At 34.8% G+C, this 27,379-nt stretch overlaps 4 protein-coding genes across 13 annotated transcripts; all 4 read left to right on the top strand.

The window, feature by feature from the left end:
* Nucleotides 1-382: 382 nt before the first annotated feature.
* EMB2759 (embryo defective 2759) lies at nucleotides 383-4,605 on the top strand. 8 transcript variants are annotated; one of them, XM_020692792.2, is made up of 6 exons: nucleotides 414-537; nucleotides 962-1,041; nucleotides 1,779-1,906; nucleotides 2,224-2,354; nucleotides 3,064-3,513; nucleotides 3,805-4,605. In XM_020692792.2, the coding sequence occupies exons 3-6, from the start codon at nucleotides 1,835-1,837 to the stop codon at nucleotides 4,217-4,219; spliced, it is 1,068 nt and encodes a 355-aa protein (XP_020548451.1). In that variant the 5' UTR covers nucleotides 414-537; nucleotides 962-1,041; nucleotides 1,779-1,834; the 3' UTR covers nucleotides 4,220-4,605. The 8 variants fall into 8 exon arrangements, with proteins under 8 accessions (XP_011071906.1, XP_011071909.1, XP_020548451.1 ...); XM_020692791.2 differs by having other exon boundaries at nucleotides 1,779-1,918; XM_011073605.3 differs by having other exon boundaries at nucleotides 415-537; nucleotides 1,779-1,918; nucleotides 2,224-2,277.
* Nucleotides 4,606-5,479: 874 nt separating this feature from the next.
* LOC105157245 (uncharacterized) lies at nucleotides 5,480-8,931 on the top strand. Its single transcript, XM_011073601.3, has 5 exons — nucleotides 5,480-5,855; nucleotides 6,382-6,448; nucleotides 6,843-7,235; nucleotides 7,750-8,090; nucleotides 8,562-8,931. Exons 1-5 carry the CDS (start codon nucleotides 5,775-5,777, stop codon nucleotides 8,772-8,774), a joined length of 1,095 nt encoding a protein of 364 aa, XP_011071903.1. The 5' UTR covers nucleotides 5,480-5,774; the 3' UTR covers nucleotides 8,775-8,931.
* A 4,576-nt stretch (nucleotides 8,932-13,507) lies between these two features.
* Nucleotides 13,508-17,348, top strand: LOC105157244 (uncharacterized). The gene has a single exon (XM_011073599.3). It carries the CDS (start codon nucleotides 14,121-14,123, stop codon nucleotides 17,049-17,051), a length of 2,931 nt encoding a protein of 976 aa, XP_011071901.1. The 5' UTR covers nucleotides 13,508-14,120; the 3' UTR covers nucleotides 17,052-17,348.
* Nucleotides 17,349-21,934: 4,586 nt separating this feature from the next.
* On the top strand, nucleotides 21,935-26,136 carry LOC105157243 (eukaryotic translation initiation factor 3 subunit C). 3 transcript variants are annotated; one of them, XM_088878288.1, is made up of 4 exons: nucleotides 21,935-22,085; nucleotides 22,427-22,502; nucleotides 22,871-24,670; nucleotides 25,030-26,136. In XM_088878288.1, exons 2-4 carry the CDS (start codon nucleotides 22,479-22,481, stop codon nucleotides 25,984-25,986), a joined length of 2,781 nt encoding a protein of 926 aa, XP_088734414.1. In that variant the 5' UTR covers nucleotides 21,935-22,085; nucleotides 22,427-22,478; the 3' UTR covers nucleotides 25,987-26,136. The 3 variants fall into 3 exon arrangements, with proteins under 3 accessions (XP_088734414.1, XP_088734412.1, XP_088734413.1); XM_088878286.1 differs by having other exon boundaries at nucleotides 21,938-22,214; XM_088878287.1 differs by lacking the exon at nucleotides 21,935-22,085 and having other exon boundaries at nucleotides 22,221-22,502.
* Nucleotides 26,137-27,379: the final 1,243 nt, after the last annotated feature.

Genomic DNA, 27,379 nt, shown 5'->3' with positions numbered 1-27,379 from the left:
GTTAAAATTAATTATATATAAATTAAATTATATAATAATAATTTAAACGAAAAAAAAAAAAAAAAAAAAAGCAAAATTGCAAGTCGGGAAACAAAATCCCGACTTCAAGTCGGGATTCAATATCCCGACTTGAAGTCGGGATTCAGGATCCCGACTCCAAGTCGGGATTCAGGATCCCGACTCCAAGTCGGGATTCAAAATCCCGACTTGAAGTCGGGATTTTGTTTCCCGACTTGGCAGTGTTTTCATTTTCCGGCATTATTTTAATGACGAGTCGCGATTTCAAATCGCGACTCGTCATGTTTTTGTTATATATTTAAAAATAATTATGTTAAAATAATTTTTTTTTTTTTTTATAATTAAAAAATAATTAACTCCTGGACCAGGACCTTCTGTTTTCTTTATCCAAATCTTCCTTTCTTCTCTGTTTCTCCAAATTCTATCTCAAGGATAAAACTTTTCCCCGACAAACCTTTTTCTCCTCTCAATTTCATACACAAAATTCTCCAGCTCGCCACGCCACACTCGGAGCTCATGGTAATCCCTCTCTCTGTCTCTCTACATGTCTATATATATATATATATATATATATTTGTGTGTGTGTGTGTGTGTTTGTATGAATTCTGTTATCCAGGTGTGCATATGGATGTTCGAAGAATTTTCTAGAATTTGGAAAAGTATAAAGTAATTCGATTCTTTATCTGTAATTTCGTCCGTGGTGATTGGAGTGGTAGTTTAGGAAATTTCGGGAATTGTTGTTTCCGGTTCCAGATTGTTTGCCGAGTAGTTCACGGAAGGATGAGTTGGTTTTGTATTTTTCTTCTCTTTTGAGTTATAACGTTGTGTTTATGAAGCATAGGCTTGGGGTCTTAGGGTTAGTTTTTATGAGTTAATTCTTGGATTGGATAATTTATAATCTCGGTGAGAGACAAGTTCCAACTTATTTTTTTGGGAATCACAGTTCGTCATGCAAATATGAACTGAGTGGGAACTGCCCGTGTGCGTGTGGTGTAGATGGCATTCGCAACACATCAGTTGCAGGTAATGACTGTTTGTGTATTTATTGATTTAAGTGCTAATGATATGGAGATCCTTCTTTCATTGTCTAATGAGAAAATATATATGGATCTGTAAACCGCAGCTGAAGGATGCAACTTACTACCAAATCAATAACGATGTTTCTGTCTAATTATATTTCTTTGTTGGAATATATGCAACTTCTGACGTTTCTGATATTAAGCAAACATTTTAAATGAGTTTTCAGATATTGAAATTTGAGAGCTTAGGTTTGCCTTTATATATATATATACATATATATAAATATGGGTTTGAGTCTGCATCTGGAGTCTGAGCAAAGGCTGCTACATCCTTTAAGAGTTGCATTTCTGTATCGGTGGGTGATGTGTTATTGGAGTTACTTAAAAGGAAGTTACCCAAACCATAACCCTACTGCCTAGATAGGGTGGGTGTTTGGTATTCCTAGTCCATAGTCACGATAACATGGTTAAAAGATGCTGAGCACAAAGGAGATAGGGAATCGGTATCGAATGTGAATGCAGGTGATCCTTTATCTACCTACGTTTTAAGTAGCACATGTAGTTGAAATTGGACGTTATAACTCTAGAAAATGCCTTCTTAACTGCTGATCATAAAAGGTGCATATGCTATTTATCCACGGACCAAGCCTGAGGCATTTATGGATTTGTTGATACAATATCATGATAGTAAACATGAGCTGAAGAGATAAGTAATAGGTGATGACTTGATTTATTCCCCAGGATCTGCCACCAACGTAGGTGTTGGTAGGAAAGAGTTTGCATGTGCGTGATAAGAGATGTGGTTGACCTTCTACATGACACAAAGAGCTGCTGTTGTAACCGAGTTTCAGCTTTCTGGTTTCCTGCCGGTGTGCTTTTATGTATATGATCAATGCTTAAAATATCCTTTTATTTTCTCTAGTTTACTTTTATGAAATTGCGAGTAATGCATTTGGATATATATGATCTGTATTCTGTATCATTTGGCTTTTTGGTACTCCTACCATGATTTACGTCGTCTCATTAATATCCAATTCATTTTTAAGTGATCACTGATATCTTATACTTGTACCTCTCTCTGCTTTATCAGCTTCATTCTCATTATTTTTATTTCTGAAGCACCTGTTCCATGGGGTTTCGTTTTTGCGAATTTAATATAAGACAAATCTTCTTCTTACTTACCCAGGGTTCTTGTAGCGCGTTTCCTTCTGTGCCTTCATCATGGAGCAGAGGGAGCAAGGTAAAACATTTTTTGCCTACATTCCAAGTTGGCAGAAAAGATAGATTAATCTCTTTGAAATGCAGATCGTATTCGAGGTGAGAGACTGTATGCGTACAACTCTTAAGTTTATGTTGTTCATATATAGATTGAAAATTCATATCCCTGTTTAAAGATAGACACCACAATTTCTATTGTTTTGTTAGTAGAGGACCTTAACGGAAGACCAGCTTTGGTTGGTTGGTTAAGCTCTGAGTATGAATTGGATTGCTTTCTTTAACATTACTTATATCTCAACATCATTGGTTGGCCAAAGACATTTTGTTTTCCTGATGTGCTCCTCTATAGAGGATTCTTTTTCATTTCATATATATGAGCTGAAGGGTATCCATAGCATTAGCAATTCCCGTAATGGCTATGATGGTTGTAGCGCATACTAGAAGGGATTTAATTTTTGTGGTGTGTTACTGTGGTCAAATTCTCTTAAAGCTTCTATTGTGCAACTATGGTTGGATACGGGCACAATCTGTCTTAGACAACATATGAAAAATGTTGATGTCAATGTTTGTTCTCGGTTATTAAGTGGATCTACTTCATATTAACTTCAACTCTCTATGCACTTCATATGCATTAAGCTTCTATTAGACTTTCAATTTCTTTACAGTTTACATAATGATTTCTGGAATGCTGAACTCATTTTATGCAATATGTTTACTGCTTTCTTAATTATGTGTTTGTTTCGTAGTCAACGTTTGACATTCTGGATGCTGTTTTATTATGAAACTGATCAAATATCCTCCTTTCCAGTGTAGGATCTTCTCTTGTCCTTGGACCAAAGTCAAAATCATTTAAAATATCGGCTTTCAAAGGTAGCAGCCGACATGATGATTCAGGTGGCAGAGCTAATGGATCAAAGTCCCTAAAGAATCCTGTTAAAGTTTCTTATTTGCAACAAGAGGGTGAGTCCCCATTGGAATCTTCAAAGGTACAGAATGTTGTTCCCGCTTCTTACACAGCAGCAGATGGAACGACAACCAGGTCCCTGGCTATACAAAACTTATTTAAGAAATGGTTGATTTTACTGCGTACACCACCACAATCCCAATCTGTGGGGGGAGCTCTGGATGAACCTTGTTCCACTGAAACATCAGAAATGCCAAACTCTATGCAAAAGCAAGAAAGAGGTGAAATTTTGAAATCTGTTTGGTGCTACTTTCTGGGTTTGGACGCAACAATAAAGATACCCTTCCTAATGTTGTAAGTTTTGTGGTTCTCTTCTCCCTGTCTCTCTTTTGTCTGAGTGGTGTGGGTGATTGGAGGCCTGGGTATACTACTCATGGTTTTGTGTGGTTATGTACTAACCTTCTTTGCTTTGATAAAACAAAAACTGACCGAGAGATGAGGTAAGGTCATGAAGTCTTTTCTTTTTACTGAATAACACTCTTAACATGCCAGACCTGCTTTTTCTCCTTATGATGACACTTCAATCGCTATCTGCATCAGACCTGCAACAACATATTGTTGATGACTTCTATGTTGTGTTTGCAGCACCCCTCTATACCTCGCAGTTAACCTGGTATATGGGTCGGAAGTGTCAAAAGAGTTAACCCCCCTATGGATTCTTGGGCCACTAATTGTGGTTCTCTACATCAAAATGTTTCGGGCAATATGCAGCCTCTACATATTCAGTTTCAAGCAGAGTGTTAAAGTAGTCAAGAACCTGCCTGCCTACTACTTACTGCTACACGAGTACATTTTTCGAGGGAAGCTAAAAGAAGCGATACAAAGACATCTATGGCAACCTATCGCAGATTTAAAAAACATGGACTACAAAGAGCTCACCAGGAGAAAAATGAAGGATTTCCAGGTGTGGTTAGTGGAGAGATACCTGGATTTTATTGAATTAATATGGCCTTACTACTGCAGAACAATCAGGTTTTTAAAGAGGGCAAATCTAATATAACATCACGTCTTTTCTGAGGAGATATGATCAAATGGCATGAACAACTCGAGAACCTTTTTGTTTTTCGGATTTACTTCATTCGTTCAGGGTAAAACATTCATAGAGGCACAATTGTGATCCCGTTTTTGAACTGGGGTTTTTCCTTGATCATTTAGAGATGACTGCTACCGAAGAGATGTGTAGCGCTGATGGATACTCATTTATCTCCATTTCAGTTTCAGGTGCTTTGTCAAATTCTTCTCTCTATGGGTTCATTGCAATAGGGATATTTTGGCTGTTTGTAATGTATTCCATATGAAAACACACCCTAATCTGTTTTTATGGGACGTGCTCCAGTTTTCTATTAGCAGTTCCATTTTCCATATGAAACCGTATCAATTTCATTCCGGTGCTGTCTGAAGTTATATTGCATCGCCACTTGGTTATTCTTCTTCAAGAAGTGTTTGTTTGGGTTATGGAACAGCATTGTGAAGTTTTACCCTATAGTTCCTCTCATAAAGAATTCTTGATAGGATCAAGTAGGTGGTTCAAGATCAGTACTGTGATGTAAGAATGAAATTAAAATGTTTTAACTAGAGCAACCACAAACTTGTACTATCATATTGGACCACCTCTAGCCACAAAAATCATGAATACATTTGCTGTACTCATGTTTTCTGTAAGTACAAGTTATATTTATTAAATTTTATATTATTATTTTGGGTCTAAAACTTTAAACCTCAAGACTCACTTTCAGACTTGGTTGTAGCTATATTTTATGACCCCCCATCCCTCGTCATGTTCGATAGAATTTAGAATTCTTACCAAAATCAAGTTTAATCGAGTTGAATGAATGTTCACAAAATAAAAGTGTATCTGATCAGTTATTTTTTGAGTTGTAAATTAAATTACTCTGTTTGAATTATTCACCAATATCATTCTCCCTAAATTATAAATCCAGTCATATTATTTAGCATATAACTAGTCCAGTTTTTGATAGTTAGAATATTTACAAAAGATTTTATAAAAATAAACTAGAATTTAATTTTTGTTTATTCTGTATTCTTTATACCATTTAATCTTTATTCTTAAAAGTGAAATTATAAGACAAGAATCCGAAAATTTTCTTGGAAAATATGAAAAAAGAAAGAGAATATAATTGGGGATGGAATGTCAATCTCCATTTCTGTAAAATTATTACTCATACACGAACCCTTAAATTTTCTCAAAAATAAAAAATAAAATAAAATTGAGCCCTTAAATCTATTGTTTTTTTAACTTCATTTTTCTTCCCTTACAATTTCCCTCCTCCCCAATTACAGCTTCAGAACAGTGGAAGGGGAAAAAATCCCAGAAAGCAACAAAAGCAGCCGCTTTCTCTGCTTCTCCCTACCAAAACTCGGACCTTAGATTCTCCGAATTCTAGCATTTTCCGCGACCACTTCTCGAGTGGGTACCCATAATCTTCCTCGAATTTAAATGGGTTTTTCTTAATATCGTAAAAATTTCTGTCTTTTTACTTCTGAGTGCCAGTAGCTGTTCATACTGTTTCTCCGTTGATGTGGAGCTGAAAAGAATGGCGGCCAAGATGAATTCCTCATTTTCCTGTGTTTCTACGTATCTTTCGTCGCCTTTTCAGGGAAAGGCAAAACTGAAGGTACATTTTGTGTTTTTTGGATGTTTTAACTTATTGACTTTGTTGAATGGAAGTCATAGGTTTAGTTCTCTTATGTTCTTGGAATGACTGAACTTTTTTCAGTAAAGTTTTCGATCATGTCATGCTTACGTCTTTGAATCTGCAATTTAAATGGAAAAGAATTGATTTTGGAAATTGTTGTGCTTGGCAATGTGTTAACTTTACTGTAGAGAGAAGTTTGTGTTGTTGGTTTTCTTAAGGAACCAATTTATCTTTTAGGCAAATGTTGTGGTTGTACACCACAGAATCATCAATCTTGACTCTACTTTCTGGGAAAAAGCTTTGACATGTGGGCATGCTTGTAGATGTTTGATATATAGTATGTTGTGCCAATCCGTATTTTAATTGTTCTAATTTTGTAGAGTTGTTGATTTATGTTTATGTTTGTTTCTTTAATTTAATTACTCCAGTAAGCGTTTCTCAACAGTAATTATGGATGGTTCCCCATAAAAATTGCATGTTCTAATTGCTGTGCATTGGTTTCCAGTTGCGATCAAGGCTAGGACTGTTTGACAGGCACTATCTCAGTACAGAAAGTTTGAGTGATATTAAAGGTAGCTTTTGAATTTGTTAAAATTTGTTTGACAATGATGCATATATCGAGTAATAATAAAGATGGCTTTCAATTTCTTAAAGTTGCTTCAATTCATAATGTCGTATGAGTTGCAATAAAGATATAACTTTTCTCCATTTCTTTGGGCAGCGTCAATGCTGTAGTTAGCTTGCCCAAAATCTTATCCTTTTTCGACAAATCTGAAGTGGCTTAAGTATTATGGTGTTTTAGAAGTTATTTCGTTGGATCCAAGCTCTCTTGGAGCTTGCTCATTCTAGGAGAAGTATTGTTGAATCGATTCAGTTTCCTAACCTTCATATCTGACTATACATATTGGATTATAAGCCCTTTGCTCCATACTCCAGATTCTTATTCCTTTCTCTTTTTGATGCAAGTTGTTAAGTCATGCAAGCTCATACATGGAAAGCTTACAGTAAAAGGAATCTTATCAAAGACGAAATGCATTCTCTTTGCCACCTCTGAAGATCAGCAATATTTCAGTGAGCTTGAACAAGATGATTTTGAACAAGAAAGGCAGGACCCTCCTGCTGAAGATAGCACCTCCGGAAATATTTCCTATGATGGAGCTGGTGGACGACCAGGATTTATTTCATTTTATGGAGCTATATCAAGAAGAGAAGATACAATTCTGGTTCCTAGCCAGACAAATAATCAAAATAACCTATTGTGGCTCTTCGGTCCCACAGTCCTTGTTGCATCATTTGTCTTTCCTTCACTTTACTTGCGCAGAATACTCTCCTCAATATTTGAGGATTCTTTATTAACTGGTAGGAAAAACTAATTCTGTTTAGGTTACTCCTTTAAAGTTTGTCTATTTGTTATTTGTTTCTTTCCTGCTCCTGATGGCTGACATCATTTATTGAATTTTCTGCTTCTGAACCGAAAACCAAAATACGGCAGGATAATTAGTACTTCTAAGAATGTTGGCATTGCAACAACTTGCAATTGCAATATTTAGTTCCTTTTTGTCTAGTATTTTGTTACCTATTATTCATGATACTGATGCATGATATAGTTTCACCAGAGTGTGAGGGAAGCAATTGAATGTTCTAAATGGACCTGTTACTGTCGTCACTTGCCTGATAGTTGATGATCTGTTTGTCCTTTCAATAGCATGGCACATGCAACATGGAAACTTTTCTAAAAATTAACCCTCATAGAGTTGCTGTTCGTCAAAGAACTTTGCATACTCTCCAAAGTACATGAGCTTGTTGTGTTTCTGCTATGGGTTCGGATTTATTTTGGCTTCTGTGGAGTATTTATTCATTCTTGTATGTGCAGATTTTCTGATTTTATTCTTTACGGAAGCCCTTTTCTACTGTGGAGTTGCTGTTTTTCTTCTCCTGATAGACTATCTGAGGAGGCCTAAGGATCTCACATATGCTGCAACAAGCCGAAACCTTGTCCCTCATTTGGGATACCGTATATCTTCCGTAGCTGTCTTGGTTCTTAGTCTTATAATCCCAATGGTGACTATGGGATTTGTCTGGCCTTGGACTGGCCCAGCAGCTTCTGCTACTCTGGCTCCCTACCTGGTTGGCATTGTTGTCCAATTTGCATTTGAGCAATATGCAAGATATATTGGGTCGCCTTCATGGCCTGCCATACCAATAGTCTTCCAAGTAAGCTCAGTGAACTTTTAATTTGCTGAATTATTTACTGAATGTTGATGCAAATTACTGCGGGACCGAAAAGTGATCATTTAGTTAGTGGCATTATTATTCAGGACAAAGCATAATTCTAGGTGAGGAGCCACATAGTTTCATGACATCCATCATTCGTTTATATTTTTTTTAAAAAAATATTTATTAATAGTTATTAAGTATTCTCGAGTTGGTAAAATCATACTATTTTTATCATCCTCCTGTTTTAGACATCATGTTATGAGGTCCATTGTTGTTCCCTGTTTCTCATGGATAAAGCTCTTGATTTGCCTCATATGCTTAGTCATTGTACAAACTGCCATTTCATTCATACTTATTTTTGGACTGAGATTTCACCTTAGTGTTCAAAACACTTATATTGTCTGTGCAATGGTATGGCGTTGGTGACTAATTATTTATGCATATTCTTTTCCTTTCGATGCTGTGAAGGTTTATAGGTTGCACCAACTGAATAGGGCAGCACAACTGGTAACTGCTCTCTCTTTCACGTTGAAAGGAGCTGAGATGACACCACACAACGTGGCTATAAATGGTTCGTTAAGTACACTTCTGAATGTCCTTCAGTTTCTCGGCGTCATCTGTATTTGGTCACTTTCGAGTTTCATCATGAGATATTTTCCATCTGCCTCCACTCAGCAATAAGACATTAGGGGAAGTTGGAACTTATTGCATATTCATCTTTTTGGAATTGACTAATAGTACTTGTAATTGTCATAATTCATAGTCGGATATATATTGTGGTTGTTGAACAAATTTGAAGGTAAATCAATAATAAAGAGTACACACCCACCATTGAGTATATTCATCACCGTCTGTTAAAGATGAATCTAGCTAATGATAAGGCAATGAAAGTTTCTGTATTCTTTTGTTCTGTATGGGGTTTGTCTTTATGTTCATTCGAGAATTCTCAGCTTCACTTAAATTCTTGCTTGTAAGATGATTCTTTTGCAACTAATAGTACTGTACCTTAAGTGTCTCCAGAAGAAAACACTTTGCAACAAAACTGCTATTTATTTTGTTTTGGTGAGATATCCAAATTGGTACTTTCCTACTGTGTTCTTTATCTGGCTGGAAACTTGTTGACTTTTCTTCACTTACTCACATAGGAATGAACTCTTTTAATCTTCGATTGGTATTGTTTGCGAAAAAAATGAACAAACCTAGCTCAATAGCTCTGTAACTCTAGCATCTAACTCCGAGTCCCCAACCACAAGTACTAGTTCATAGTTAAGAGAGGATAGAAAAGGTAAACCTGCTCTATTCCTTCCTCTGGTTGGAATAGGCAGGTCGTCTAGCTCCTTGGCTTACAGCCCCACAGGCTTGTAGCCACGTCTTCAGCGCTAGCTCAGAACTCAGATGGAAGCAGTAGCGTTTTATTCCTCTCTTTGATTGGAATAGGACGGCGCCAAGATTGAGTATCTGGATGTTATTGCTTATTTGCAAAGTTTCTGAGTAGCACATGGCAGCTTCCAGTGGCTAGATTTCCATGAATGTTGAAGGTAGCATTAAGAAGTAATTGGTTCTTGATAACAGTTAAGAATAGCAAATGTGAACGTCAGTGGCTCTTTCAAGCCCTGAATGATATCACTTACTCACTGATCTTTCACTGGAGGTGATTTATCTTCTGAATGTTGGTTATACGACTTCATCTTTAGGTATACATTCGATATAAAGATGATATTATTGTATAGTTTGAAGAATAAGCTCTCGTTTAGTCTTTCAGATTATGCTGTTGTTACTTTGAGATCATGACAGCTTCTGGATATATGCATCGATAGTGTCTTTATGTCCTTCCCCTACATGAAGTTGAGCTCTGCTCGTGCTATGCAGCCGGTTTCTGCTTTTGATGCTTGATTACACTGTCCCTTTTGTGTTTCTACCGACGAGTTTGAACATCTTGCATCCAGTCGATGAACGGTAGGTGGGAAGATATTGTTTTGCAGAATACTCTTACGTCCATAGTTGCTCCTGTCTTTTTATTAGGATAAATAGACAGCAACTTTTCGACTATATATTAGGATTCCTCTAAAAATAGTGTAACGTTAGATAAGACACTTCATGCCGCTCAACAGGACCACCAGATACTGATGATGTTGACTGCCAAAGCTAAATGTGTTTAAACAAACTACCAACAATACAATGTCAACTTCTTATGAAAACCATAAGAAAATATACACAAATGCTAATGACTCCATTAATAAAGCACTGCTTTTTCTTCCTAGCCACCAAGTGTTACAAGGTCTTTATTCTTGTTCTTTGCTAAGAACTCAGAATCCTTCTTACAACTCCATGGAAAATCAAATCTTGCAAGGTAAATTACATGGACATTCCTGACAATTAGGTTTAATTTCTGTAAGTACATCCCTTGTGGGATGTCGATGGAATTGGCTCAGGAGATATCTGTGTAAGTTTTTTTCTCTAATAGGAGTGTCGATGTGCATTACAATTGGAGATGTGCTTGCAATTTTGCAAAGGGTCGGAAGTGCTTGTGTCGTTAAACATAACTTCAAGAGGTGTCAATATTATTTACTCTAAATCATTATAGATAATTACATCTACACTTCTTCGCCTATAGTCTATTTACACAAATTACTCCTATTTTTTAAAAAATTGCACATACACTTATCAGAAATGTCAACACCATTTATACAAATCACCTATTTTTCTTTAAAAATTATACATATATCTGTTAGAAACTTCAACATCATTACACAAATTATTCCTATTTTTTAGCTGTCAGAAATGATTTTTGTAATTACGCAAAATACATAAATAATTTGTGTAAATAAATCATAAATTAGGAGTATAAACCTAATTATCCCTAATTATTATTGATGCAACTTGAAATATTTGCAACCTAATTTGGTGAAAGAGTACACTTATGCAACAATAAACAAATAAAAATAAAGATCATGAAGGATAATTTATGAAAGGGGTATTTAATTTGTTCTTCTCCACACATGATAACTTTTGGCTCTATGCTTTAATTATGTATATGTTTCACATTCAGTGCATCAATAATGTTACCTTCTCCTTTGGATTTTGTGCCTTATCTAACATTCCCTGGTTTATTTGGTAGTGTGATAAGTCAAATCTCAATTATGCACTTTCATTACATTCTTAATTGGAGAGTTGGTGTTTTCCTATGTCTGCATTCTGTTTGTTTTACTACAGAATGGAACATTAGATAAAAGGGTAGGATTAGGTGGTGACAAGAAATTATTCTTCACATGGATGTACAAATGTCCATGACTTGTTGCATCAAAGAACTAATGTTTATTTGATTTGTTTGAGACTTTTTTGCACTCTCTTGCTTAAGTAACAATCAAGAGTTTGTATAATTTACACGATTCGACTCACAAAGGGTAACACGTAATATAATTTTGATGATTATTATAAAGTTATGATTATTTTTTATCTGACATGATTTTTTTCTTTTAATTATAATAATTAATTGTAGCGAAAAATTATATTTCTTCTAGTACCAGCAACACCTTCAAATTTCCCTATAAATAATTCTCTATAATTTTTGAATTACTTTATTTCATAATAAATCAAGGCAACATTTTTCTTGTTGAAAACATACGTACGTCGACCTTATATAATGACCATCAACATCAAATACTCTCTATAAATTTTTAAACAAAAATTCAATTTACGTACCTACGCAAAAATCTCAAGAATAATATTATTAATATCACAAATAATATATGGATGCTAAATATAAATACCAAAGTGAACTGCAAACACATTGATTTCTTGTGAAACTGGATTTTCTTCTTTTTTTTTTTTTCTTTTTTTTGGTGATGGGACAAACTCTAATGGATCCATTTGCAATCACAAGTGGTTGCTTCTACTTAGAGCCTGGACTACAAAGCAACTCAAAAAAGCTTAAAGAGCACACAAAAAATGAAAGCTAAGTAAGCAAAAATGCTGCATGTATGTTCACTGTCAATGCAAATTTGCACTCTTGAAGCTGACTTCTTTGTTTGTCTTCACATATCTGTACTGTCTTAGCATCAGATTCAGCCATAAACCCATTGTTTTTTCCTCCTTGGTGGGCTGAATGGGACAAAGGGTGCCTCTCTGCTTGCCCAAAAGTACAACTCCATATGGGGTTTTATGTTTAGGGTTGCATGCTTTGATGGAAGATTATAGCTAGTGAAGTGGAGTGGTTCTTGGCTTGTGTTTTCTTCTTGTATTGAAATAGGTATTAGGTGGGATTTGGTTAGAGAAGATTATTTATCATATACCAAATGAGAAAAAGAGGAGGAATTCAACCAAACTTATAAGGGTATTTGACAATCTTGAATAATACAAGAGCAGGTTGAAGTTGTAGGGGTAGCTAAATGCACAAGTATTCAATTACGAGGTCGAGGTTGTGAATTCGAGTTTTATGGACGTAAGATTTAACCTACTTTCAGTAATAGTATGTTGTTTCTTTGTTCAGAATTTGTTGGTTGATTTAAAAATAGTGATATATTATATGCTGCATATTGTAATAATAATATGTTGATTAATTTAGAACTATCGATGTATTTTTTTAAAAAAAAATTTAAATTTTATTTAATTTATATATAATAAAATAGAAACATAATCCAGGTAAGCATCATGCATTTGCATACTTGAATAGTCTGTTTGACTTTCTTATTTTGCCATGTAAGAAAATATCTTTTATTTTTATTTAAATTCAGGTAAGTGTATGATTATTTATCTTTAATTATCCAAAAGATTCATAAATTTGCTTAGATGAGTTGGTTAGTAATATGATTTGAAACTAATTTTGATGTCAAATAATACTTTATATTTATCAATTATTTGAAATTTAAAATGTTGAATTATTTGTAATTAATAGTTAGTAAAATAGTTTAAATTCATTCTTATATTCAATATATATACTTTTGCACTTCTATACTATTAGTTACTTTAATTTAACTTAATTATTTATGATTTATTTAAAAACAATACTAACTTAAGGAAATCAAAAGGGCGAAAATTCAATAAGTTAAGAATTTTCTATGAAAATCCATGCAAGCAAAACAAGTATTAAAGTAAAGATTTTAAATGACTCTATACATATTATATGAATTGAAATTCATTAAAATGCCACAAAAAACAATTCAAAACAAAAGTTTAAGGAATTGAAATCTTTTAGGACAGGATATATGAGATGTACGTACATGGTCATTATGGTACATTGTACCCTGAAAATCTCAGAGGATTTTCTTGTCCATGATTTCTTGATTGTTAGTATGCTAATTACTTGGATCAATTGATGTACAAAAGCTAGGGGGTGTTTGGAAAAAAGATTGTCCACTAAGCATGGATTTTGCAGTCCTAATAAGAAATTGACATGATGGATTCATACCAATCAAAGTTGACAATTGCTGAAGTTCATTTGACCTCATCCCATAATACAAGTAGTCAAATTCAAATATATCTACTTCTCTATATTCCCTTTTCAGATCTCCTTCAAGTTCAACTCTCTCTACTATAATATATATTGGAATTTTGCTTATATCCAACCATGACATAGACTTGGGAGATCCCCCACCTAATTTTCTTGAATTTTAACAAACATGGCCTAGTGGGCTCTCTTGCTTCTTTTCTATCTTATCTTCTCTTGTTTCTTCACCTCAAAAGCAACTAAAACATGTTCCATACTTCTATGATTACACTGAGAGACAACCTATAAAAATATCCCAAGCTTTTAGCAAAATCTCCGAAAAGGTAAAAGGTGACTAACAATGTTAAAGAATTTTGTCTAAGTCCATAAACAATGCTGCCATCAACTTTCTTGTGAAGGGATTAGGCAGCAGACAGACTATTCCCATGAAACTATACATATAAATCTCCAAGCTTTTGTTGTCCTGAATCAATCTTTAGCCCCTCTCAATCTTATCCCTTCTCCAATTTCATTCCTTTGTTTCTGGCTTGAAGTCCATCTATATGTAATAAATACTAACCTCAGACTTTACAAAGTTTGTAATGGGAACTCTTCACTTCTGTCATCTGATGCTTTTCCTTACACTACTTGCTACATTTTTTGATCCCATTTTTGGAGATAACTCCTCTGATTCATACTGGCTACTGAGAATAAAGACGGAATTCGTGGATCCCTTTGGAGCTCTCAACAACTGGTTGCAAGAAACCAGCATGTGTACCTGGTACGGAGTCACATGTACAGATGACAAAAACCATGTTTTGTCTCTAAACCTGTCTGGTTCTGGTCTGAATGGAGTCATCTCCCCGGAGTTCTCAAAGCTCACCTTTCTTGAAAGAGTGGACTTATCTCAAAACTACCTCACTGGCCCTATCCCACCTGATATTGGGAAGCTTCAAAATCTCAGAGAACTTCAGCTTTTCTCGAATTCACTCACCGGTGTGATCCCGACGGAGATTGGCCTTTTGAAGAAGCTGCAAGTGCTCAGAATTGGAGATAACCTGCTGATGGGCCGAATTGTGCCAGCCATCGGTAACTTGACGGAGCTGACGGTTTTAGGCCTTGCGTATTGTCAGTTCAGTGGAAGTGTACCAGAAGAGATTGGAAACCTGAAGAATCTGAAGTTTTTGGACTTGCAGCAGAATAGTATTGGTGGGGTTATACCAGAAGAGATTGGTGGCTGCAAAAAGCTGCAAAATTTTGCAGCATCAAACAATAGGATTGAAGGGAAAATCCCTGGATCAGTAGGTGATCTTGAGTCACTTGAAATCTTGAATTTAGCCAACAACAGCCTTTCTGGATCGATCCCCGTGGAGTTAAGCCATCTGTCGAATTTGAAGTACCTGAACTTGCAGGGAAATGAATTAGGAGGTGAAATTCCACTGGAACTCAACAACTTGGCTGAGTTGGAGACTCTTGACCTGTCCAGGAACAATCTTTCAGGGCCGATAAACCTGTTCAACACTAAGCTCAAGAATCTTGAAGTTTTAGTCCTGTCTGAGAACTTCTTCACAGGAAGCATTCCTGAAAATCTTTGCATCAGAAACTCGAATCTACGCCAACTTTTTCTGGCTGATAATGATCTCTCTGGTGACTTTCCAGCGGATATATTGAATTGCACTTCCCTCCAGCAACTAGACCTGTCTGGTAACAACATCGGCGGCTCTCTACCGGCCGACCTCGGCAAGCTGGAAAATCTCACTGATCTCCTGCTCAACAACAACAGCTTCACAGGAATTATACCTCCTGAGATTGGAAATATGAGCAACTTGGAGAGCTTGTTTCTCTTTGGTAACATGATCACAGGAAGGATTCCAGCAGAAATCGGAAAACTGCAGAAGTTAAGCACTTTATACCTCTACGACAACCAAATGTCAGGAACGATCCCAAGAGAGTTAACAAACTGCTCAAGCTTGGCAGAGGTTGATTTCTTTGGAAACCATTTTTCAGGAGCTATTCCACCAACAATTGGGAAGCTCAAGAATTTGGTTCTCCTTCAGCTGAGGCAGAACGAACTGTCTGGTCCTATTCCATCGAGCCTCGGCTACTGCAGAAAGCTTCAAAGACTGGTCTTGGCTGATAACAAGCTCTCTGGATCAGTGCCATCAACATTCGGATTCCTTTCAGACCTGTTTCTTGTCACTCTGTACAACAATTCACTATCAGGGCCACTTCCAGAATCCCTTTTCCATCTTAAAAACCTTAGCATCGTCAACTTTTCTCACAACCGGTTAAGTGGTAGCATTGTTCCCCTTACCGGTTCAAATTCGTTAACAGTTTTAGACTTAACCAACAATAGTTTCTCAAATAACATCCCATCTGAGCTAGCCATGTCTAGAAACCTGACACGTCTCCGCCTTGCGCATAACTTTCTCACCGGCAACATTCCTTCTGAGTTCAACCAACTGAAGGAGCTCCACTTTCTTGATTTATCATTCAACAACCTGACAGGGGAGCTAGAAACCGAGCTTTCAGCCCTGACAAAGCTTGGCCACCTTATGCTTAGCAATAATCGTTTCTTCGGGATGATTCCCACATGGTTAGGTAGCATACAAGATCTGGGTGAACTAGATCTTTCATCCAATACCTTCAGTGGAAGTATACCGTCAGAACTTGGGAACTGCTCTAGATTGCTCAAGCTCTCTCTACATAGCAACAGACTATCAGGTCCCATCCCACCAGAGATTGGAAATCTCAACTTCTTAAACGTCTTAAACCTTCAGAAAAACAATCTCTCCGGTTCCATCCCTTCCACAATCCAGCAGTGCAAGAAGCTCTATGAGCTCAGGCTTTCAGAAAACGGCCTTACCGGTCCCATACCGCCCGAGATAGGCACACTCAGCGAGCTACAAGTTGTTTTAGACCTGAGTTTCAACCGCCTTTCAGGCGAAATCCCATCATCCATTGGAAACCTTGTGAAGCTAGAAAGATTGAATCTTTCCTTCAATCAACTAGAAGGAAAAGTTCCAGCTTCACTAGGAAAGTTATCCAGCCTCCACAGGCTTAATCTGTCGAGCAATCATCTCCAGGGCCAGCTCCCACCTACTTTTTCAGGATTCACACTAAGCTCTTTCCTTGGCAATGATAAGCTATGCGGCCCACCACTAGTTTCTTGTTCGGAATCATCGGGACACATGAGAAAATGGCTGTCAGAATCTCAAGTTGCTGGAATCATAGTGGCCATTGTGTTCACCTCCACTTTGATATGCTTGTTTCTGCTGTACATCATGCTGAGGATATGGTGGAACTGGCGAAAAGTTGCCGTTTCTTGCTCCGAAAACGGTGGATCAGATCACAAAAATGAAGAGGAAGAATGGGTTTACAGAGAAGAGATCATCAAGAACTGTGATCATCACTTCTGGAGCTCTAACTCCATGGCATTGATGCCTCCACAAGCTAAGCAAATGTCTGATGCAACATGCATTTTTCACTTCAAGTTGAGCTCAGCTAGTACTAAGAACAATCCATTGGTTTGAGTTTGGACCTTTTCTTATTGCATTTAAATCTTTGTAGTTGTTCATGTTTTTGCAAGATTTGTCCTCCACTCTTTGATGATCACAGTTTTTTATTTTTATTTTTTTGTAATTGTTGATGCATAGCAAAGAATTTAGACACTGCTGCATATATAGAATAATAGTATAGTTGTCTGATCAGAAGAAAAGCTGCATTTAAGACAATGGTATCTGTAATAAAGCAGCCATGCTTTAATTCTAACTTTTAAGTGTATTTTTGTAGAAACATTATTTTGTAATAATACAGTAATTAGATTTTAATCTTTTTTCTTTTTTTGGTTTCTTTTTGCATGACTATGATTTCTTGTTCAATTGATCATATTGTTATGAAAAAGAATACCAAAATACTCCCAAAATAAAATTTACCAATTTTTCTTTCAAAAGTTTCCTACTATTAACTTCTATGCTCACACTGTAAAATTTATATGGTCTTGGACCGAATATTTTGTATATTTAAAATAGTAAAATCAAAAGATTTTTTCGATGTAAAATATAATAACTTACTATGTAAAGCCAAGTCCCTTCTAAATACATAATTCCAAATTGTAATTAGAGTTTGTAATATACATAAAATACTTTTGTTTTTTTTCTTTTTCCTTGTATCCAAAAATGGATGTATAAAAATTTCTCCTTGTCCAAGATAAATTCGATCTTGTAAGGCCGTTTACAACGTCTGATAAGGGTGGATTTAAGACCAAATTTATTTGGTCTCGGAGGTTTGATGCAATAATCCATAGATAAATACTAACAAAAAATATTAATTTATTTTATTAATTCTATATTTTATTCAATCGGGCCTTATCAATCATTTTCCCTGCATACAAGAGTACATGATCTCTACACATCATGAAATTTATAAATTTCAAAATATGCCCAAATTCTTGCAATTATATTATTTTTATATTTTGTTTCACTTAAAAAATATGATTTTTATTATTATTGATTACTACTATTAAAAGTGAACAGTCGTGGCAAATACTAATTGATTACAATTATGCAACAACTATTTAGTTATTGTTTCATCAAGTAAGATCAAATCATAGCCACAATTAGGAATCATGATAAATATTTATTGGGCAAAGAGCAATTTAGCCCCCTGTATTTTGAAAAATGTGTAAAATACCCTCTTGTAAAAAATAAAACAGCAAAAAATCCCCTGTAATTTCGGAAATGCAGCAGAACGCCCCTGTAATTTTGTTATTTTATTTTTCACAAAGAAGTATTTCAAGCATTTCAAAAAATACAGAGGGCTTAATTGCATTTTACCCAATATTTATCCACAAATCTTGAATTTTTTTAATATTTTATGCACCTCTTTCTCTCTTTGTCCTTTTGAACTGGACCAGAAGTCCACATTGATATTTGGGATGTCAAGGAGATAGAATGTGAAGGGAATTTCTGCTACGATTATTTATTATTAATTATTATTAAATATTATATTTTTATAACAGATGTATGTATAATAAATTCAGTAATAATAGATGTATTGTCATTGCAATCTGATAAAATTATCATTATACATTTATTATTAATAATCTATAATAGTAATATAAATATAATTATGATCATTGAATTTTTTTTAAAGAATTATATTACATCAAATAATCAAACACTATTAATCATAGTTTTAGCATCGTCGGGACGAATGGATAGTATTTTTTCTGTATGAGTACTAATATAAGTACTGGAGATGCATAAAAAATATATATCATCGTCTATGAGGTAATTAAATTAAATTTTAAAAAAATAACACTAATGTCGGTAACTTAATTACTTAGTTAGTTAATCACAAACTTTTAATGTACATAAATAGAATTAATTCGATATATTTTCACCTAACTTTCTTACATCATAATTAAATACTTAATTAATGCTACCTTGTCAACATCCCTTTCCTATTCTTTACTACCTAATTGTCATTACACCAAATATTTGTAATGAAATAAGACCGGAATTCATTATTTTAGTTTTTTATTTTACGAAAATTTTAGAATGGTCTAAAAATCGACAAAATTCATCATATTTAACTCTTAACTTTACAAAATTTTTAAATAGTTCCAAAATTAAAGAAATTCAATATTTTTACTCCAATTTTCAAAATTTTGTCAAAAATAAACAACAAAGAGACATGCAATCATGTGTTTGTTTACACAATTGACAGACATACACATTACAGTATTTTTGTAACTATATGGCTAAATGTGTCGAGTCTTTTTTAAATTTTGCAATCATATTGAAAATCTAATAAAATAGAGAATTAAAAATAGTAAATTCATATTTTATGAGACTAAAAATATAATTTATATATATATATATATATATCGTTATTTCATGAATAGATGTATGCTGCAAAATCCAAGAAAAGTCAAGTGTATGATGTAGAAACACTAACCTCTCAGAAAACAGCAAATTAAGGACACACACACAAAAAAGAGGAGTGCCTTAATCACTACAACTTAGTTTGTGCAAAATATGGCCGTGTTGCTCACAACATTATTTATCGCAACCGGATGGAAGTTTTTGCACGTTACGTCAGACTCCACACCCCAAACAAAAACCACAACACCGAAACACCACATACAATACCTCATAAAACATAAGTGAAATCGAAAACTCATGTCATGACGTATAATGATAAGAATTTTTGTACATTTCTTGCAACTTAATTGGTAAGAAGATGATTGAAACATGAGGATATTGGTAAAAATGGGGAAAGAGAGGAGTGATGAGGAGACAATGGAATGGAGGCTGCTTATTACAACTAGGGTTTCTTTCTTGTGCCTTTTTATAGGGAGTTGCATTGTCCAGCTGCTGGAACAGAACATTAGTTTAATGTTTAATGATGCTGAGGTTTATGGGCAAACGGGCAAGTGTTTCTTCCTTACTGGGCAGCCAAGTTGGCTTGCCAGTGCGTCAAGTGTCTGTATTTTTTATATGTTTTTCTTGTCTTCTTCCAGGTTCTCTCTTCTATCTGTGTACACTTCTAAACGGGTCAAATCAATCGGTGGGTCGGATCTGACTTCTTTCTCTGGACCCTAAACTTAAAATCAAGAATGTGATTGGCGTCCATGGTAAATTGATCCAGTGATTATATCAAGTTATTTATAAAGTAAATTATAATAAATTTTTCTATAATTTGATATAATTATAAATATCTCATCTTTATTTTAAAATATTACGATTACTTTCATGATTTATGGTCGTCTAACAGTTAATCCAATTTATTAGATTTTCATCTATATTTTGCTGCGAACTGATCAAAATATTTTTGCAGACTATGACATTATATCTTTAGTTATTTTTAAGTGTTTTTTTTTTATATTTTTTCATTCATCTTGTCTGCTATTTTTATAATTTTTATTTTTTTAAAAAAAATACAACAAAGGCAAGTTCACAATTCAAGTCCTCCACCCAAATATTACATAATTTTATCAAATATTAGTAATTTTTTAAACAATAAGGGGATATTACATCAATCTTTTTTAAAATATATATATATATAAGTATATATTATATGTATTATAAATATATATATAATAAATAAAAGTTATATATAAATATTAAATATCATATTTATTTATAGAAATACCTAAATTGTATTGTTTTATTAATATAACAATAAGTAATAAATAATAATTATTACCTAGGATTTTTTTTTAAAAAAAATCAGTAATTTTGGCCACTTGTCCTGTCAAAAATGCACTTAAAAAATAATATTAAAATATTCATAATTACAAAAGCATCCTTCAATTTTTAAATTTAATTTCAATTTAATCCTTTATAACTATTGGCAAATTCTGACTTTTGGAATTTGACCGTTTGAAGGCTAATATTGGCTTTTGCTTTAAATAAAAGTGATGAATTATTATTAATTGAAATAAATTAATTATTATCATTCATGTTGGTCAACGCACCTACTGTTCGGTAGATACGTCATTACCTCTGAAGCCTCAGTTTCACCAACTAAGATAGGCCTCATCAGCATTTTGTCAAATAAGTGTCTTATAAAATATATGAGCAATAAAAAAATAAAATGCAATATTTTTAAAATGATTACAATATTTAATATGTATTTATTTGTATGTACAATGGATATGTTAAAAAATAAAACTTCAATACATGTCAATAACTGCTATTACGATAAATCAACAATTACTATTAAAATAGATTAATGCCCACACATTGCTGGAGCTGAAATTCATGATCTCAATTTCGATAACCAAACTAAGGCTCATTGGTTGACATATTATTGATTACTTCTATTATAATATTATTAATTAATTTCGACAACAACTACATCAAATAATAATTCCAAATATATGTGTCTATATAATTATTATAGTAAACAAAAGAAAGATTATTTTGGTTGATATAAATGGTACAAAATTAAAATAGATATGTGTGAATTAAATATTATTTTGGTTGAAATAAATATTTTAAATTATATTTTTATGACTATTACCATATGTTTTTTTTCAAATTTTATAATTTTTTTCTACATCGTTTTTGAGACGTTTATGATTTTTTTTTAATATTTATTAACTCAGAACATGCGTTAGAAACGAAATTTTTTAATATATGTCAATAAACTATTATTGAAATAGACATTAAGCCCACATATTAATGGAGTCGGAACTTGTTACCTCAATTTTATCAATTAAACTAAGTTTCATAATCAATGAAACAAAATTATTTATTATTTTTTTAATAATGATAAATAAATTAAAATAATTTATTTCAATGATTGAATAATATATTTGTTCAATCAATACATTAATATAACTGACAATGATAAATAAATTGCCATTCATATAAAATAAGAAAGATATCTACACGATTCGATGCGATATGAGCTCTCAAACTTATTTTTGAAAAAAATATTACTTAGAAATAAAGATTTGAGATAAAGAAAAATTGAATGCGAGGAAAAGAATAGGAAATGTAGGAGGGAAAAAAACTTGATATTTGTAAAGCATTGATTCGGTCTTTTCGTTTACGGTTAGTAGATTTAGTAGATGATATAGAAGCATATATAGATTTAAGCTTTTAGGGTTCTTTTTCCCCCACTCAATCTACAAATCTGATTTTCTGAAGTTGACAGTTTTCTCTCTGTTTATCTATATCAGGGTATGTATAGGTGAATCTTTGTGTTTATTTGTTTTTTGTGTATGTTGTTGGTGGCTTCTGGTTCTGTACTATGAATCTTGCAAGTGGAATAAGGCATCGGAATTTCTGGTTTTTAGGATTGCGAGCTGTTGTAGGATTAGATTTTTGTTTATGTTTTTGAGAAGGGACGGGTTTCAGTTGAATTTTATTGTTGCAATGTCAATCCTTTCCAGGTTTGTTCTTTAGGAGACTACTGAGGAATTAGCTCTCACATTGTCAGACACAATGGCATCGAGATTTTGGACTCAGGTCGGTTTTAGTTTTGTATCACTTTGAATTGGATTATCGTTTTCTATTTCCTGATTCAATTTTTATATTAGACTTGTTGATGCATTATTGTTTGTCATATTTATTTTTAAATTCTGCACTTTGATTTGGGAATTGTTTGTATTTTGGCATTAACTTTGATTTGGTAGCTGGGACCTGAATTGTGGTCGTAACTTTTAGTCGTTTAAGGGATTATGCAATGATTCTATTTCTACACCTGTGCTGAAACTGATGCTTGCAACGAGTTTAGAGTTGAAAAGGGGATTATTGTACGGAATTTGTGTGTTTTCTATCTGAGGGTCTATCTTTCTGCTTATCACTATATAAATTTTTAATTCCTTGGTCTATAGGGTGATAGTGATTCTGAGGAGGAAGAGAGTGACTATGACGAGCAAGAAGACAGTGTCCCGGTGGAGACAACCACGGCTACGGCTGCTAGCAGATACTATTCGGGCAATGCTAGCGACAGTGATGACTCTGAGGGGCAGAAGCGTGTTGTCCGTCGCGTCAAGGACAAGCGGTTTGATGAGATGTCTGCTACTGTTGACCAGATGAAAAATGCCATGAAGATCAATGACTGGGTCAGTCTGCAGGAGAGCTTTGAGAAGATTAACAAGCAATTGGGGAAGGTCATGAGGGTTACAGAGTCTGACAGGGCTCCAAACCTTTACATTAAGGCTCTTGTAATTTTGGAGGATTTCTTGAATCAGGCCTTGGCAAATAAGGAGGCAAAAAAGAAAATGAGTAGTAGTAATGCCAAGGCATTGAATTCAATGAAGCAGAAATTGAAGAAGAACAATAAACAATATGAGGATTTGATTGACCAATACAGAGAGAAGCCTGAACTCTTTGAGGAAAAGGTTGAGGATGAGCAAGAACCCGAGGACGAGGATGAGGATGAAGATGGGGATGATTTTGATGAGGACCCTGCGACTCTGGAATCTGAGGAGAGTGAGGATGACGAAGAAACAGGAAAGGAGGGTGCTGAGGGTGGCTCTGGATGGGAGAAGATGTTGAGCAAAAAAGATAAGATGATAGATAAGCAATTCAAGGACCCTAGCCAAATTACATGGGACATTGTAAATAAGAAGTTTAAGGAGATTGTTGCTGCTAGGGGTAGGAAGGGGACAGGCAGACTAGAGTTGGTTGAGCAGCTCACTTTCTTGACGAGGGTGGCCAAGACCCCTGCTCAGAAGCTTGAAATTCTTTTCAGTGTTGTCTCAGCACAGTTTGATGTTAATCCTAGTCTGAGTGGTCACATGCCCATCAATGTGTGGAAACAGTGTGTTCACAATTTGCTTACCATACTTGACGTATTAACACAGTACTCAAATATTGTTGTTGATGATATGGTGGAGCCTGATGAGAATGAGACCCAAAAAGGGGCTGATTTCAATGGTACAATTAGGATTTGGGGTAATTTGGTAGCCTTTGTTGAAAGAGTAGATGTGGAATTTTTTAAGAGCCTTCAAGTTATTGATCCACATACCCGTGATTATGTGGAGAGGCTTAGGGACGAGCCCATGCTTTCAGTTCTTGCTCAGAATGTCCAGGAATATTTGGAAAAGATTGGGGATTACAAGGGTGCTTCAAAGGTGGCTCTTAAACGTGTTGAACTCATATATTATAAGCCACAAGAGGTATATGATGCTATGAGGAAATTAGCTGAGCAGGAGAATGGAGGAAGAGAAGTAGAGTCTGGAGAAGAAACAAAAGCTGTGGAAGAGAGTAGGGCTCCACCAGCATTTGTTGCAATTCCCCAGCTGGTACCACGCAAACCTACATTTCCAGAGAGTAGCAGGACGTTGATAGACATCCTTGTTTCACTCATTTACAAGTCTGGTGATGAACGGACAAAGGCTCGTGCAATGCTTTGTGATATATACCACCATGCAATCTTGGATGAGTTTTCAACATCCCGTGACTTATTGCTTATGAGCCATCTTCAGGACAGTATTCAGCATATGGATATTTCTACCCAAATACTTTTCAACAGATCTATGGCACAGCTTGGTTTATGTTCATTCAGGGTGGGCCTTGTTGCTGAAGCCCATAGTTGCTTGTCAGAACTATATTCTGCTGGCAGGGTGAAGGAATTGCTGGCACAAGGTGTCTCCCAAAGCAGATATCATGAGAAGACTCCGGAACAGGTATTGCTGTTTATTCATGACTCAGCTCATTTGCATACTTTTTATGGAATTACTATGTCAAAATCAACTACATTTACTAGTTTATCAGTCTTTGCTGCATGATATCTGATTTGGAAGCCACCTCAATCTCATAGACATGCAAAATATAAATGTTATTCTAAAATCATCTACCTGTTTCTTTACATATCCATGAACGGAAGAAATAAGGAAAAAAAGGAAAGAGAAAAGGAGATTGTACAAGCAACTTTTTTACAAGGTTGTGGTTGTTATCTTAGCTGCTTATCACCGCTATCTGCCTCTAAGAGTTCCTTCTGTTAGTTTTAATAGCATTATAATAACAAATTATTCAAAATGTGCAGGAACGGTTGGAGAGAAGGCGACAGATGCCGTACCACATGCATATAAATCTTGAACTTCTTGAAGCTGTACATTTGATTTGTGCTATGTTACTGGAGGTCCCTAACATGGCAGCCAACGTACATGATGCAAAACGCAGGATCATAAGTAAAACTTTCCGAAGGTTGCTTGAAGTGAGTGACCGCCAAACATTCACCGGGCCTCCTGAAAATGTCAGGGACCATGTAATGGCTGCCACAAGGGCACTTAAGCAGGGAGATTTTGAGAAGGCCTTCAATGTTATCAAATCTCTTGATGTCTGGAGGTTGCTTCGCAACAAAAATAACGTTCTTGAGATGCTGAAAGCTAAAATCAAGGAAGAGGCTTTGAGGACCTACCTTTTTACATATTCCTCTTCATATGAATCCCTAAGCCTTGAACACCTGGCCAAGATGTTTGACCTCTCAGATGGTCAGACTCATAGCATCTTGAGTAGGATGATGATCAATGAGGAGCTCCACGCAAGTTGGGACCAACCAACTCTCTGCATCGTCTTCCATGATGTAAAGCACACTAGACTGCAAGCTCTGGCTTTCCAGCTGACGGAGAAAGTCACAATCCTTGCAGAAACAAACGAGAGAGCAATTGAGGCACGCATTGGTGGCGGTGGGTTGGAGGGTCTGCCTCCTAGGCGCAAAGAAGGGCAAGACTATGCCGCAGCAGCTGCTTCTGGTGGAGGTAACAGATGGCAGGAGTTCTCATTTTCACAAGGCCGGCAAGGCGGCGGTGGTGGTAGAACTGGATATAATGCCGGTGGTGGCCGAGCATCGAAGGACAGAACGGCTCGATATGGTGGTCACCATGGCTCACGACATCAAGAGGGGCATGGGCGAACCTACCAGTCGGCTTCAGCTGGCAGGAGCGGTCAGGTGGATGCTTCAACCCGAATGGTTAACCTCAACAGGGGAGTTCGGGCTTAGTTGAGGAAAACGAATTTAGCATTTAGTTTCCTTATTTAAATTCGTTCTGTTCTATGAAATTCGTCTGCAGTACAGCATAAAGGGAGTTGTACTGCTGAAATTTTGACCGCGAGTAATAATTATTGTTATGTTTGCGCCACTAAAACTGTATTTTTAGTGCTCTTGTTTTTTAGATTTGATATATATCTTATTTTAGAAATAAACTTTTAGTAATGGCAATTTTGTAGTTCAAAGAAGTTTGTTAAAATTTTAAAAGAATAAGTTTGAAGCTTTATTTTTTCTCCCTAAAAGAGTTTATAATTTTTAACATATTATCTCTCGATCTTATAAACTCATTCTCTTAAAAAAATATAAAATATTTTGTAATATTTTTATCTTATTTGTGTTTGTGGCACATCGATTTTATGTGCAAATAATAAATATTTTTTTATGCTTTATAATATATTATAAATAAAATTAAAATATATAAATCAACAAATTATATTTAAAAAAATTAATTTAAGATATTATCGGCACAAAATAAAATTGATGTAGCGATGTTAAGATAAGATGGAGTCACTTTTGTAAAAAAAAAAAAAAGAAGTTATTATTAGTAGTTTTTAAAATTATCTAATAAAGGGTATAATTGTTAGATTTAAAAATTGACAGGGTTGTGTCATTAATTGTTGTTTGTGAGTGTAGAAGGTTGATCCAGATTGAGGTCTTACTTAGAACTGATTTGACCATTTGCTATGACTTGGCGATGATTTGGAGTATGAATTTGGATGAGTACCTCGAGTCGTATTAGTAATGATTGACCTACATAAAAATGTTAGGTTTGTTGGGATGACTTCAACTAAGACCCTTCGATACTTAAGTTAATATTGAGGTTAATGTTATATGGGTTGCAGAGAGCAAACTAATAGTAATAAATAGCATACCTGGTGAAATGTATCAACTAGTATTTATAGATGATCAATTGTACGTAGCCACATGTCGTTTATAGCCATCGAATGGGTTTAAGATCAATGGTTGACGATTCAGGTAATTGGTAAGGCAATTGTACCCATTCAAAAAGATACAGACCCTCGAAAAGTTTGGGTTTTTTCTTATTTTTGAAGGACAAATATGTCTTTTGGGGCTATTTATTGTATTACCCCTATTAAGTATAGATCTAACTAGAAGTTTCATTATCATATTTAAAAAAGGGTACAACAGTGTTATTAAATGTTGTTTGTAAGTATAGTAAGTTTTTTCTAATACTAGTATAAATAATTTTTTTTCTTGATCAGATAAATGAAATATTTTTAAGAGTTTACAAGTACGTTGAAGCGTCGTTTTATTCAATTTTGAAATACTTTGTACTTCTTCTCGGCCGAGCCATGGTCTTTAGCGAAAAAAACCTTTCGATTAG

This window comes from Sesamum indicum, linkage group LG3 (genome assembly GCF_026168435.1).
Source record: "Sesamum indicum cultivar Baizhima isolate 11 linkage group LG3, ASM2616843v1, whole genome shotgun sequence".
Classification (NCBI taxonomy): domain Eukaryota; kingdom Viridiplantae; phylum Streptophyta; class Magnoliopsida; order Lamiales; family Pedaliaceae; genus Sesamum; species Sesamum indicum.
The sequence above is the reverse complement of the archived record's forward strand: the minus strand, read 5'-3'. Positions and strand labels throughout refer to the sequence as shown.